Here is a 15,844-nt window from a genome sequence, read left to right as displayed (position 1 = left end):
CACATAAATGGGCACTGGGAAAAGAAAAATTATAACTCACTCCTGGAAGTTGTTCTGAGAAATCTTGGGGTCCTAGCAAAGGAACTGGATACCATGTAGGGAATGCTTAGCGAGCACTCTTTCCTGGGACAGGATAGTAATACAGGGAGGGGAAGTGAGTCCCCATGGAAATGGCAAAAGAGAGAGGCTCTGGTACTCACATCTACACCTGGCAGGCCAGGCAGCCCAGCTTCTCCAGGCTTCCCAGGTTTCCCTGGGACTCCTTTGGGGCCCTGCACAAGAAAGAAAGAAAAGAATGAGGGAGATGGTCTAGTTCCACATGGTGTGGCACACAGTGCCTAGCCATGATAGGCACTTAATAAAGGTTTATTAAATTGATTGTCTTTTTTAGAACTTTCACCCTTATCCCTTATCTCCATGCTATAACATTCCTAAGCATGGAAACCAAGTCCTCTTTATTTCTTTTTGATTTACCCATTCCTATCCCTTTCCTCTGAGCTGCAGGCCCCAAGACTGGGCTCTGAACCCAATTGTTGAAAGACTTTTAAATCTCAAAATCCAGTTAAATTGGAAGCCCCAACCTGCAGGAAGGCAGGCAGTTCATATGTTGAAATCAGCTCATTCCCAGCTCATAAAAAGGGCTTCTTCAGTCAATGAAATTGAAACAATTCAATTTCCCAGTGCAAATGATGAGCAGAGTTCTTGAAGAAAAACAAAAAAACAAACAAAACAAAAAACCCTGGAAAGTCCTCCATGCATTCAAGCAAAGTAAAATGCACTATATATAAAGTAATAGCAACGTTCCCTGGATGACCAGATGTGTATGACTGCTATTCTCAGCAGTACAACCATCCATGAGTACTATGAAGGATTTAGGATGAAAAATCCTATACATAGCTAGAAAAGAAGCTGATTTTATCTGAATACAGACTGAAGCATTGTTTGTCTGTCTGTCTTTCTGACTCTCTCTCTCTCTCTCTCTCTCTCTCTCTCTCTCTCTCTCTCTCTCTCTTTAACTTAATTTTTCTTGAGGGTTTTCATTAGGAGGGAGATCTATTTTTTCACCTTACACCTTGACTTTTATGGAAATGTTTTGTATAACTTCACAAGTGGTTTCTTAATTGTAGGTGGGGATAAGGGAGAGAATCTAAAACTCAAAAACTTTAGAAACAAATGCAAAATTCATTTTGTTGTTTTGAATATAACTGGAGGAAAAATAAATAAAACAAAAATTAAATAAACGACCATAAACAATTTCCCAGTGCTTTTCATTAGGAGAAGCTGAAGTCACTTTTCTTAATTCATTTTGGATGAAGATCATGCTGCTGTCAGCAATGGATCATATAGATTCCATATAGAATGGGATGACAGAATCAAATTAGAGAATATTTGTAAAAAGCACAAGGCCTTACATATAATAGATTCTATATAATGATTTATTCCCTTTCCCTTCTCTATGAAGCTTCTAGGCCAAAGAAAATAGTAGAGTCTATACATGGAATCTTTCATTCCCTAAACTCTCCCTTTCTACTCTCTTACCATCCCACATGCCTATTTCCCTGGCCTCTTATCTATGTTCTGTTTTGAGGGTTCTTTCTTCTCAAAATATGCAACACCTATTATTCCTGACTTCCCTAACCTGGTAGGAGCACAGAAATAACAAGGTTAAAAACTAAACTGTCCTGCCACACTTGGTCCTACAGCAAATGAGACATCCCAGGTAGTAGATCATTGTCCCCCCAGCTGATATAGCTGAGCTCACTCTCCTAAGACCTTCTCATCCCCAAATGTTTGTAACATTGCCTGAAGGATCTTGGTAGTGCTTTAATTAGGAACTCACTTACTGGAGGGCCAGGAAGACCGGGAGGACCAACTTCACCCTGTAACAGGGAAAAAAGTAACATATATTCAAAATGTTAAAGACAGACCTAGCACGGCTTCCCTCCTACTTCTATCTATGTGAAATGAAGGTACTTTGGATGCCCACTTTAGCTTTTTATTGAGAAACACATTCTGTGTTTCATTCCTATGCATTTTTATCTTCTGAAAAAGAAATGCAGAATATTGTTCATTTATCCAATCCTTTTGGAAAGCAACTTTGAACTAAATCCCCAAAGTTGTAAAATTGTGCACACTTTTTGACTAAAAGATATCAATACTGGGTGTATACCCTAAGAAATAAAAAAAGTAAAGATACTATATATACAAAAATATTTATAGTGCTACTATAGCAATTAGAAATAAATATAGTGTCCATCATTTGGGGAATGGCTGAACAAATTATGGTATATGAGTATCATGAAATATGATGTACCATAAGACATGACAAATGTGATGGATTCAGAGAAACCTGAGAAGACTTGAATGAACTAATGTAGAATGATTTACCCAGTGATCACAACAATGTGAAGGAAAACAAATTTGAAGGACTTTAGAATTCTGATCAATGTCGTAACCAATCATGCCTTCAGAAGACTGAAGATGAAGTAACTTCTCACCTCTTGATAGAGAGGTGATGGACAGGGGGTACAGAACTCAGATACAGTCAATGTATTCTTTGTTTTGCTTGATTGCATTTTTTGTTATAAGGAAGGTCTTTTGTGCAAGTAGAATTGGTGGGTAGTATTAATAGTATTAAAAAAAAAAGAAAGGAGTAAGGCAAAAAACATCAGTTAAATTTTTAAAACATATACATACAAGAGTAGAAGGAAGTTCTTTTTACACATCTTAAAAACTGCATATAACAAGACTCCCTAGTTTCATATACAATCCTCTTTTTCATTCTTTAAACATTAAATTGGGCTTATTTGTTGATGCTTTAAAGTTCACAATAAAAAAATATAATTCCTATTTTTAAAAATGGTCCAGATAAAATATAAAATATACCTCTTTTCCTAGCATTGTCACTCCAAGGGCCCAAACTCTTCCCTATTCCTCAATGGTTGGAACTTACACTGTCAAAGCTTCTGTCCTGCTGAGGGGCAATATCTGGATATTCCTGAATGTCTCTCACTGGTTCTGTCTGGGAGTTTATTCCTTTCTGAAAAAATACTGACCATGTATGTAATCAAAAGAGATAACTATCTATATAATGTGACTTTGGGGATTGAGGAAAGCTCCTGTATCAAGATTATTTCCTTCACCTATCTTTGTATCTAAATGCCACCATTAAAACCACTGCCCAGAATGAAAAAAGTAGGGTATTACAATACAAACTTGGGGGAGGGGGGGGCATTATAGGATTATCATTATAGCCATTATCAGCCAATTACATTTAATGGAAAACTGAGGGTAGAAAGAGAATAAAAGAAGAAAAACTGGGTTTGCTGCTCTAGAGGGCTAATAGAAATGGAGGCCTTGAGCAATAAAGCCAATGGAGGCCACTAAGGGATTAAAAAGACTAAAGCTAAGACTAAGAGACACTAAACAGGAAAAATGAGGGATATAAGATGGAACACAGAGGGAAGTCAAGGAAACCCTTTGTCTAGTTCACAGTTTTGTTAAGAACCATTTGGGATTCAATATGGTAGATTTAAACCTGGTATCCATAAGACCAAGACCCCACTTGTCACAGGGACCTTTTATTTATTCCTGTTAAATAAGAGTATTTCAGAATGGGCTTTCCCCACTCCTTTCCTGATTTCACCAATTCCTATAATTAGTTGTGTCTATCACAGCCTGAAAGTTTAAGGAAAACAGTCTTTTCTTTATTAGACCTGTCTGCAGTGAATCTAGAATAGGGCCTAGATACAGTTAGGTCTCTATTCCTTTGTAAAACCACAGGAGTTGCTGTGGTAGGAAAAATTGCCACCTTGAAACCTCCTCCATACCCAGGTTAGGAGCCTGCTTACTACATTTGGTGGTTTTTCTAAAATGGGAAAAACCAAATTCCTCAGTGCCAGATCCAATGTCTGTCACCAAATGCTTCTGTGAAAAGAGGGAAGGGGAAAGGGGAAGGGAAAAGGGGAAGTTACAGAGAGAAAAGGAGATATAACACTTTCCGAGAAATGGATGATAATATTTCCAGTTGCCTATCTAGTTAGCAAGATCTAACAATCATATCTACCCATAAGAATTTGGACCCTAAAACAATATAGCAATTCTCTCCTAAGTTCATCAATAAAAGGTGTGTTTCTTAGTTTCCCCCTGAAACCTGCTAATAGCAAACAATGTGGACCTTATAAAGAGAACACATTGCAGTACCCTTACCCCCCCACACACACACTGCCCCAGCAAGGCAAACAGTATCAGTTTGAAAAGTAGCAAAAAATCTAGGTCTTCCCTTGTTTAGAGTTCTTCCAAGACACTCCCAAAGCAAAGCTTCATCCCACTACCCTCTTCAGCACTCTTTTCTACCTGAATCCCCAAATCCTTAATTCTTTCTCAGATTAGAGATCAATTTCTTGAACAAATACCCTTACAGAACAAATTTTCCCATTTTAGAAACTGGCAGGTTTGCTAATGTTTAGAAAATACTTTCTTATTTACCTTTTTTTTTTTTTGCTTGTAAATTCCACTTATTGAAAATAATAATTTCCTAATAAGTTACCTGGGAGCTTGAATTAACTTTCCTGCATTCTTTCCCTTTTGACTTCCCACTCCCACTCTTCACTCTCACTCCAACTCTCACTTCACAAACTTCACTTCAAGAATACTCACATCTATGCCGTCTTTTCCAGGAGGTCCCGGAGGGCCTTGAGGTCCAGCAGGGCCCCGAGGTCCTATTTTCTGATAGCAAAAACAGAAAGATGGCATCAGGTAAAAGTCCTCTAAAGACAGGTCATTCCCTGTCCCATTTTACTCACACTTCAGCATGGTGATCAATCAAGCAGCCAACTAGTATTTATTAAGCTCTTACTGTATGACAGGTACTGTACTAAGTGTTAAGAATACAAGAAAAGACAGAGAATAGTCCCTGATGTCCATGAAGTCATGATTTAATACAAGATACAATATGCAAGAAACTAGGTACAAACAAAATTTATTATAGGATAACTTGGAGTAGAGGGAGTCTCAGAAGAAAGGAATTAAGATTAAATAGAATTGGGGAAAGACTTACAGAAGGCAAAATTTTAGTTGAAACTTAAAAGGAAGTCAGGGAAGCTATTAGGCAAGGAAGCAGGAAAATTTTAGAGGTTAAGAAAATTCTCCATCTCAGAAAATTAGTGAGATTTGGAGCTAAAGTAAGTCTCCCCTTCCCAGAACAAGCTCTTTTAACAGCCTCACCATGTTTAAAAAAAAAAAAAAAAGTCATCTAAAAGGATGTTCAGCACAAGCCTATAACTGGCCTCCTGAGACTATCTAAACTCACAACAAAAGCAGGGGGGCAATTGTTGATATCCAAGTTGGGGGATGTCTAGAGGGCTGCACAATGCTGTGTAGTGTGCCCTGAAAAAGGCCTCTCTGTGAGAGGCTGAGGTGTGGGATTTTTTATTTTCATGCTTTTGGTAAGAGAGAGACTGTACTGTGGCATGGGCTCCATGGGGAACCTGGTCCAGCCCAGCGGTTCTGGGAACAAAGATCTCATTGTAAACCTTGCCTGGAGAGCTAGGGCTCTGCAACTGGGGGTTTCTCTAAGCAGAAAGGGAGACATAGAGACGCCTGGTAGAGAGACTCTGTCAAACACCAAGGACTCCCAGGTGACACATGAATTGTGGACACTTGTGAGTGGAATGGGAAGGGTGTTTTAGGGAAAGTAGGGGTCGTTTCTTAGTTGGTAACTGGGATCTCCACTGAAGAGAAAAAGAATGATTTTGGCATTTTCTCTAAATGTTGGTATTTAGGATGAATAAAATACATGCTTAAGCTTTTGCTATTTTGACCAAAAAAAAAAAAAATGGAGAGAGAGAGAGAAAGAGAGAGAGAGAGAGAGAGAGAGAGAGAGAGAGAGAGAGAGAAAGAGAGAGAGAGATAGATTTTAATTTTCCTAGTTTTATTTTTGCAAGTGGGTATGTTGACTTTAATAGTCTCACTTATTCTCTCTTCCCACACGATGGTGGCCTCTGAATTGTGGAATGAAGCCATCCATTCATTCATCCTTCTCTTTCTACCCTAGATAAGATTTCCAATTTTCTCTCAAATTCTTGCTCTTTCATCCTGAACAAATGAAAACTGGGACCCACCTACTTATTAACCCCTACCTTTACAATAGGAAGGAAAAAGCAAACTATGCTCAAGTTTGCTCTTTCTTTGCTTTGCAAAGTAGACAAAAGAATGCTTACCTGAGTTAAGGAGGTAGCTACAAGTTGACTGAGAATAAGCAGCACCAAGACAGAGGTTGCAGCCATGGCTCCTGCAGAGTTGAGCTGCTGCTGGATCCCTCCTTTCCAAGAGGCTTCTCTCCCCTCACCTTTCAGTGCCTGCCTGCTGTGTCCAGGCTCACTGGATCTCCAACTAGAGGCTCATAGCCAAAAGTAACCTTACTGGGGAGTGGAAGTCAGATTACTGAGGAGGCGGGCTGGGGAAAACAAGGGGCTGGCCAATTTTGTGAGTGACACTGGGCTTTGAAAGTATACTCATTCACACCCTTTCACACAACTACTACATTCAGAGCCCCAACAGGGCATTCCAGAACCAAGGGTGGACCTTATCCACATAAGAGATTGAAGAACAGGAGTACAAAAATAACCATACTGATTAACTATAGGGTCCTGGAGGATGAGACTTTTTTTTTAAGGTAATTTTTTTCCTTTTTTATCAATCTCAACTAATATGTACTCTTTAGTTTAAATCCTCAGCAAACATACTCTTAATCAGAAACTCAGTTCCTTAAATAGACAGTCCCTTCATCATAGCATTATTTCCAGGGGACATCACTGCTGATACTGAGGTAAACCTTTTTCCCCCTGCCCCTTTCCCTCCCTTCTGAGAGAGCCTTGATCTAGAACAGGAGGGATGAAATTTAGACCTTTGAATATAAAGGTTCCCTATCTATTTTTATTCTGAATTTACTGTATACCCACAAAAAGGGAAACTATTTCCATATACAAAGTAGAACAGAAAAAAAAGGATGAGTAAAATCATGAATTTCTAGCACATAGAACTTGATTTTCACAAAATATGTGTGTATACCTATATAATAAATTTAATGTTATTGTCAAAGCTGTATGTCTAATTTGTCTATGCTTCCCTCTAAATTTCCTTCTGCTTCCCCCCTTTTTAAACTTATTTTTAACAACAAAGGGAATAATCCCTCTGCAATTGTTTATTAGGCTATGAATATATTCTAAGTCAGTATCTGAAAAAATCAAGTTACAGTACATGTATAAAATACAGTGATAATTACAAATTGATCAATAGTATCTTAAGAACCAATAGCCTTAAAAGAATAAAATAGCTACAAAAGGAGACCAAAGCTACTATAGCAAAGCCTTCTCTGTATACCACACTTCATGAGCATCGCAAAAGACAAAAGATTGGTCATGAAATATATTAAACTGTGTAGCCTCACATATGTTTCAGGCTGACTCTTTCAATGACTGAATAACCTTTGGGAATGTCCTATCACCCTTAATATCTTCATTACAGTTGATATCAATTTGTAAATTATTTTAGATTAAGCACTTACTATTCGCAATTTTAAAAATGCTTTAATGAGCTTTTCTTTTCTTTTTCAAAAAAAATCTTTGAAACATTTTTTAAATCAATTCATGTTTATCATTCTTGACATGTACATAAAGTCTGGCTATTTATGTTCAAAAAGATACTATCTCAGAGAAAGAACTAATGAATAGAATAATTTTACACACACATACATATATATATATATATATATATATATATATATATATATATATATCTTTTGTCTAATGGTACCCAGAGTTGGGGAAGGAAAGAAAAAATATATTTAAAAGAAATGGTAAGTTGTATATAATAAATCTGCAGTTTAATGTATAATCATATTTTTTATTATTCTATGTTATAGAAATACTTGTTTTATCCCATAAGTTAAAAACAAAATATTTTTTTATAAAGAGATTCATTCTCTTCTTTCCCTTTTTCTATATACACACATATTATATATATACATTTATATTTATAAATTTGGGGGGAATTATTTACACAAATAATTTGAACTTGCTCTTTTACATTCTTTGGTCTGTGAACCAAAGAGCTTTGGAAAATAAATCAAATGTATGGTTACTGCCTTATTCTTAGACCTTGAAGCACCTATTTTTAAAGAAACAATGTGTTTGAATTAATCTTCTGTTTTCCTTTAAAAAACCAGATTGAATTATGCTAATACTTTTCTATGCTATGACTTATTATTATGTAGGTTTTATTATAAAGATATCTGTATTGGATATTTTCAACTAGACTTACCAAGAGGACCTAGATTTAACATTTATTCCCAGAATAACTTCTTGGATATTTGATAGAATGCTCAGAAATTTGTATTGTATTGGGATCTTCCTCTTATTTGCAGTCAGAAATGAGTCAAGTTAACTGACTCCTCGAGACAAATATGAGATATGTTACCCAATGCCTGACAGAAAGGATACAGAATGAGATAATTCCTTTCTTTGGATATGGCAAATGAATGTATCTGTTTTATTTAATAAGGCTTATTTATTTTTAAAGGGGGACTGTGTTGTTATTGTTACTTGAGGAAGAGGGGAAGGATTTGGAAGAGAAGAAAGAGCTAGCAATTGTATGACCAAAAAAGAAAAATATCTCAGCAGTAATGAGCTCACATCTTCTTAAAGCATATTGGCATGTATGTGGTCATTTATTCTGCCTATAGTGAAACCAGTTCAGGCAGAACCCAGGTAAGATATCTAAAAGTTATACCCCCCAAGTCTTTTCTCAGACTGTCCCCTATACTTAGAATATATTGCTTTCTCTGTTTTTCTAATTAGAATCCTTAGAAACCCCCTTGAAGGAAATTAGAAATTCTGAGAAAAGGAGGTAAAGGAGGTTCACATGCCAGGTATGAGAACAGTCATAAAAAAGGTACAGAGGTGAGGGATTAGCTCTTCTTCTGGACTCAGTTTAGTGACTATCCCTTATAATTGGAAAAATCTTATCTGACCTCCCAACTGCTAGTGCCTCTCACCCCGAATTACCTTGTATTTTGTGTGTATAATAACTGGTGGAGGGGTTTGGGGAGGCAATCAGGATAAGCTTCTTATAAGGAAATGACTCTTGAATTAAGCTTTAAAAAAATGCTTTATTTTAAATTTATGGAATAAAATAAGCATTTCTATAACATACTACAAATATACCACGCACAACTTCCTTTTAAATATGCAATAAAATTATGTTTCTTTTTTCCTCTCCCTTTCCCATCCTAGAGATGGCTACCATTAGATACAAATAATTATATATCTGTAAAATTATTCTATACATATTTCTATTTATCAGTTCTTTCTCTGAATGCAAATTGTATCTTTTTTCATATATCCTTTACATTTAGCTCAGGTAAATACCTGTTAATAGTCAAAATAACTTATTCCCTCAAAGTTGTTCTTCAAACAATATTGTAGTTACTGTATATATGTGTATATACTGTATATATTTTCTTGGTCTGCTCATTTTACACTTCATTATTTCATGTGAATCTTTGTTTTTCTGCAATCATTGAGCTCATCATTTCTTATGACACAGTAGTATTCTATCATAAGCATAAACCACAACTTGTTCAGCTATTTCCCCTAGTGATGGGCACCCCTATAATTTCCATTTATTTTTGCCATCACAAAGAAAACTGTTATAAATATTTTGAAAGAGGTTCTTCTCATTCCCTAAATCATCTTTGGAAATAGATCAAATAGTGGTATCGCTGAGTCAAAGATTATATAGGTTGTTTAATAATTCCAGATTGTTCTCCAAAATGGTTGTATCAGTTCATAATACCACTAACAATGAACTAGTGTCCCCAATTTTTCCACATCACTTGAATTAATCTTTGAAGAAAGTTAGACCTTCTACTAGGTGAAAGAGGAGGAAGTGCAAACACACTCAGGTAGTAGATGAAATGTCAGGTACAAGAAAAAGAAAAACAATTTGGACAGAATGCTAATTCATAGAAAATGATGTGAGACATAAACTGGAACAGGAAGCCTAAAGTCTGTGAAGAATTTTTACAAGCTAAACAGAGATATTTGTATTTTATTCTAGAGACTAGAAAGAGCTGCTTCAATTTCTTGAGCAGAGGAGAAATATGGCTAGACTTTTGCTTTAGGAATATCAACTTGGACATTAGGTTGGGGTGGATAAATAAATAAATTTAAATAAATTTTTTTCTCCCCTTCCCCCATCCTACCATAGAGCTATATACTATTAGACATAAATAGGTATATTTATGTACAAAATTATTCTATACGTACTTCTATTAGTTCTTTCTCTGAATACAGATACTGTCTCTCTTGGACATTAGGTTGGGGTGGATTAGAGAAGAGAAAGAGAAATGATTCAGGAGGCTAATTAGGAAGTTATTTCAATAGGCCATACAAGACAGGAAGATCAAAATTAGGATGGTGGTCATGAGTAGAGATAGGGGATGCAAGACATTCTGGAGGTAGTAGAATTGACAAAACTTAGCAACTAAGTAGATTGGGAGAAAGGAAGAGAGAAGAAAGAGTTAAGGAGGGCTTGGAAATGTCACTGTCTCTATGTATGTGTCTCTATGTCTGTCTCTCTCCTCTCTCTCTCATCTATATAAAGATGCCATTTGAAACCAAAGGGAGCTGATAAGACCATTAAGATGGACTATAAAAAAAAAGAATCCAAGGCAGAACCTTGAAATGTATGAATAAGGGGTGAGTTATGGATAGTTTACATGGGAAAAGGTAGCCAGACAGAAGAAGAAATGTGAGAGAACATTGTCACAAACCTAGATAATACAGTCTCTGAAACAAGGGGGTGGTCAACAGTGACAGACACTGCAGAGAAGTTAAGAAAGAGGACTAAAAAAAAAAATCATTGGATTTGACAATTAATAGGATCATTTAGTAATTTTGGAGAGTGCAAGTTCATTTGGGTAATGTCAGAAGCTAATTTGAAAAAGGTTAAACACTGATTCAACCATTCTGGAGAACAATTTGGACCTATGGCTAACGGGCAATCAAATTGTGTAAACCTTTTGATTCAACACTAACATTAATAGGTCTGTATTACAAAGTTGTTGTTTTTTGTTTGTTTTGTTTTGTTTTGTTTTAAGGGCAGAAGAGGGGCAGGAACCTACTTGCATAAAAATATAGCAATTTTGTTTTGTTTTGTTTTTGGTGGGGACAAAGAATTGGGAATTGAGAGGATATTCATCGACTGGGGAATGCTGACCAACATGTGGCATATGAATGTAATAGAATACTATTGTTCTATAAAAAATGATGAGCTAATTGATTTCAGAAAAACCCAGAAAAACTCACATGAACTGATGCAAAGTGAAAGGAGCAGACCCAGGAGAATATTATACAAAGTAAGAGAAACATTGTATGATAATCAATTATGAATGAGTTAGGTATTCCCAACTATACGGCAATCCCAAAGTACTCATGAGAAAAAACTGAATGTCCAAAGAAGGAACTGATAAAGAGTCTGAATACAGTTCAAAGCATGCTATTTTCACTTAGAGCGTGTGTGTGTTTGTGTGTTCTTTTAATTTGTTCCTTCTTTCACAACATGACTAATATGGAAATGTTTTACACGAGCACATATATGTACCCTTTATCAAACTGCTTACCATCTTAAGGAGAGGAAAAGTGAGGGAGAAAATTGGAACCCAAAAATTTAAGTGAATGTTGAAATTTGTCTTTACATACATAACTAGAAAAAAAAACTATAATTTTTTTTTAAGTGTATGTACAGGGGAGGGGTTTAAGAAGAGAAAATGAAAATAACTTTTCCTAAGACATTGGCTGTGAAAGGAGAAAAAATAAACTACAGATCTAAAGGGACTGTGGGTTTGAGTGAAAGTTTAAGAATCTAAAAATTATTTGTAAGCAAATGGGAATGGGCCAACATATTAAATTTTTTTAAATGGGAGAGGGGGAAAATGATTGAATGGGGCAATTTGGGAGGATAGGAAAAGATGGGATTAAGGCCCCAAGTAGGCACTGTGTTAACATAAAGACCCACCTCTTTCTTTAACTGAAACAAGAGAGTTAGAGAGATGATGTAAAAGTTATTTGAAATGGAGATGTGAGAGGGGAGAAAGGAAGGTATCTCTAGATGACCTTAATTTTTTCAACGAAGTATAAAATAAGATTCTTTGCTAAACGGAAGGGATAAGGGGGACTTAAGAAAAGAAGAGGTTTAGATTAAAGAACGTTTGATGTTTGTTATCATTCAATCATCCTTTTGTTATCCCATTTGAGATTTTCTTGACAAAAATATTGGAGTGGTTTGACATGTCTTTCTTTTAAAAATTTATTTTATTTTTAATTTATGGAATAAAACAAGCATTTTCATAATGTAAAAGATGAATGCACACAAAGGGCACACTATGCACAACTTGTCATTTCTTTTAAATAAATAAATAAATTTAAATAAATTTTTTTCTCCCCTTCCCCCATCCTACCCTAGAGCTATATACTATTAGACATAAATAGGTATATTTATGTACAAAATTATTCTATACATACTTCTATTAGTTCTTTCTCTGAATATAGATACTGTCTCTCTTCATATACCCTTTATAGTTAATGTTTAGAGTTAGAATAGTCAACAACTATTTCAACAAAACAAAAAAATCAAGACCACTTAAGAGTCAGACAAAAAAAAAAAAAAAAGACTTGGGCAAATCAAAACAGATTGGCTTAAATGATGGAGGGGTAAAGTGACATTTGAAAACATTGTTTCCAAAGATGAATAGACAAAAAGGAAAAGAATCAGTATGTTCCAGAGTGTTTATAGCAGCTTTCTCTGTGTGGGCAAAGAACTAGAAATTACAGGAATTCCCATCAGTTAGGGAATGGCTAAACAAGTTCTGGTGTTGATTGTGATGGAATGCTACTGTGCTATAAAAAATGATGAGCTTAGAAAAAAATGGAAGACTTGCCATTTTCTTCTCCAGCTTATTTCACAGATAAGGAAACTGAGGCAAACAGTTTTTGCCCAGGATCACACAGGTTAAAAAATGATTTAAGACTGGATTTGAACTCAGAAAGATGAGTCTTCCTTACTTCAGGTCCAACATTCTTTCCATTGCACCACCTAGCTGCCTAACAGTTGCTGAGGGAAATGAGGGACAAGGAAAGGATTGAGATCACATAACACTATGAAAAACTTGTAGTGGGCCCTTGTTGTTCCAGTTGTGTGCCTTTCTTCATTGGAGATTAGCAACTTGCAGATAGAGATGGTGGGATTAATCTAGGGTTAGGGTTTGGAAAAGGACAAGCATCACTAGGAAAAGGATCCAATTAGATAAATATTTAAGTATATAGTAGGTAGGTGTCAGGAACTGTGTTAAGTGCTGGAGATATAAGAGAAAAAAAGAAAAGTCTCTGCCCTACAAAAGTTTACAATCTAATGAGGAAAGATTAAAAAAAAAAAGGGGGGGGGCTGAAAAGGAGGAGGAAGACCAGAAGACACTAGGTGAAGCATGATGTTTTGTGGAGTTAAAACCAAGTAGAGTTGTTGACAGAAAGTGGAATTACCTGGAAAGTATAGACCTCTTATTGTTCCTTTGTTCTGGAAGAGAGTTAACGACATTACAAGGGGGATATCTTGACTTGCCTATAAATTGGATAGAAGTGAGGGAAAGCTTTGCACGAAGACATTTAGTTTCATTCTCATCTCCAGGATTATGAAAGTCCAATGGCGTCAAGATGACAGGTGATAGTTCAGTCCTCCTAAAGGAAGGCTTTGGGAGGTCAGTGTCTACCTTTTATCTCTCCAATCAGAGAGAGAGAGAGGCAACTGAGGGTGTTGAGAAGGGGTTGAGTGTCAAGAACATATAAAGAGTCAAGGAACTTAAGGCAAAAGGCAGTACAAAGTTGGGCTAGCTAATTTTGTGCTCTTTTATAGTCAGTTGGTACAGTGGATAATGCAGGGTCCAAAGTCAGGAAGACGTATCTTCCTGAGTTCAAATCTAACTTCAGATGCTTACTAGTCATGTGGCCCTAGTCAAGTCACTGGACCCTGTTTACTTTAGTTACTCATCTCTAAAATGAGTTGGAGAAAGATCACAGATATAACTGAAAAACAATTGAACAGCAAAAAACTCCATGATCAAATCTAAAGGGAAGAAAATAAAGATCAGAATAGGAATGATGATTGAGAACTCATGGAAAGGTAAAGTTTGGGGAGGCTATGATAAAGGCAGAAGATATCTTTAGGAGAGAATAGGCATATGGAGAAATGAAAGGATAGGGGATCATGATCAGATATAGGAATTTCAAAATTATGAGTATCAGAAACAAAACTTTTATGAATAGAACATAAAACATTAAGGTAGATTATTTTATTTTCGCTTTTGTATCCTCAAAACTTAACATGGTATCTTACATATAGTAGGCACCAAGCGTTTTTAAGTTGAATTTTGCCAAGTTAAACACCAAATAATATTAAAGTATGCATTTATGTAGTACTTTGATGTTTATAAAGTGCTTTTCTCATTTTATCTTCACAATCCTATGAGGAAAGTACTGTTATTATTATTCCCATCTTACAGATAAGGAAACTGAAGCAACAGCTAGTGTCTGAGACAAGATTCACATTCAGGTTTTCCCCGATTCCAAATCTAGCATTCTATCTATTGAACTATCTAGAATCACCCTCCTTTCCAATAGACATCATTCTACTGAGCCCTGAAGTTTCAACACCACAAACATTTATGTAGGTATTAAACTGCAGGTCTAAAGATCAGGAGAATGGGGGTAAATCTACTGTCCTGATCTCATAAATCTCTACCTCAGGGTACATTGACTTGTTTTCCAAAATCATAAATTTGTTGCTGTTTAGTCATTTTTTAGTTGTGTCAAATTCTATTTGTACTTTTTTTTGTCCATGGGTTTTTCTTGGCAAAGATACTAAAGTGGTTTACCATTTCCATCTCCAGCTCATTTTAGAAATCAAGAAACTGAGGCAGTTAACTGACCTGCCCAGAGCCCCTCAGGTAGTAAGAGTCTGAAATCACACTTGAATTCAGGAAGAGGAATCTTTCTGATTTCCAAAACCAGCACACTATCTCCGCACCGCCCCCCCCCTGCCAACTAGCTATCCAAATCAAACATGATTTTGATGATCACTTATTATTCAACAATCTGTATCTCTGCTACTCTGCCACTCCTTTTCACATAGTTTATCCAGGTTCTCTACAGAAGCTTCCTTCAATACTTATTGAGGCAGTAAGACATAGTTGAACAAAATAACATTTAAGAGTCCTGAAGAGATTGACTAGCTAGGCTCACATAAGCAGGTGTTTGTGATTTCCCAAGCCATACTTGATCTACAAAGTCAAAACTGAAAGAGGTCATTGTTTTTCAGTCATGTTCAATTCTCATGTGATTCTGTGGGCTTTTTTGTTCGTGCCTTTATTTTATAGTTGAGGAACTGAAGCCTCCTTGTCCAGAAGGCCTGGGTTTAAATCCTACCTTTGTCATTTGATATTTTGATTTGTAGCCATGTCAGGTAACTTAATTTTCCCATCCATAAAATAGGAATAATATAGGTAAAATCAATCTCAAAGAGTTGTTCTGAGGTTCAAATATATTCTTTGTGAGACATATTTAGAACCTCTACTACATAAATCTGACCAAACCCTTTTTAACTTTGCAGATAAGAAAAAGGCTTTAAGTTTGCAAAGCACCTTACAAATATCTCAACTTTTAAAAAATCCTCACTGTAATCTTAAGAAGTGGGTGTTATTATTATTCTCCTTTTATGAATAACAGAGATAAAT

General features: G+C 35.9%; 1 protein-coding gene across 1 annotated transcript in view; it reads right to left on the bottom strand.

The window, feature by feature from the left end:
* COL9A3 (collagen type IX alpha 3 chain) overlaps positions 1–7,052 on the bottom strand; it is a 55,757-nt gene extending 48,705 nt beyond the window's left edge. The window contains exons 1-4 of the mRNA XM_051976717.1: positions 6,222–7,052; positions 4,660–4,728; positions 1,845–1,880; positions 201–272 (exon numbers count right to left, since the gene is read on the bottom strand). Coding sequence (XP_051832677.1) covers positions 201–272; positions 1,845–1,880; positions 4,660–4,728; positions 6,222–6,287 — 243 coding nt within the window. The 5' untranslated portion in view covers positions 6,288–7,052. The remainder of the gene's footprint in view (positions 1–200; positions 273–1,844; positions 1,881–4,659; positions 4,729–6,221) is intronic.
* Between the last annotated feature and the right edge of the window lie 8,792 nt (positions 7,053–15,844).

The sequence above is a fragment of the Antechinus flavipes genome, chromosome 2, assembly GCF_016432865.1.
Source record: "Antechinus flavipes isolate AdamAnt ecotype Samford, QLD, Australia chromosome 2, AdamAnt_v2, whole genome shotgun sequence".
Classification (NCBI taxonomy): Eukaryota; Metazoa; Chordata; class Mammalia; order Dasyuromorphia; family Dasyuridae; genus Antechinus; species Antechinus flavipes.
The sequence above is the reverse complement of the archived record's forward strand: the minus strand, read 5'-3'. Positions and strand labels throughout refer to the sequence as shown.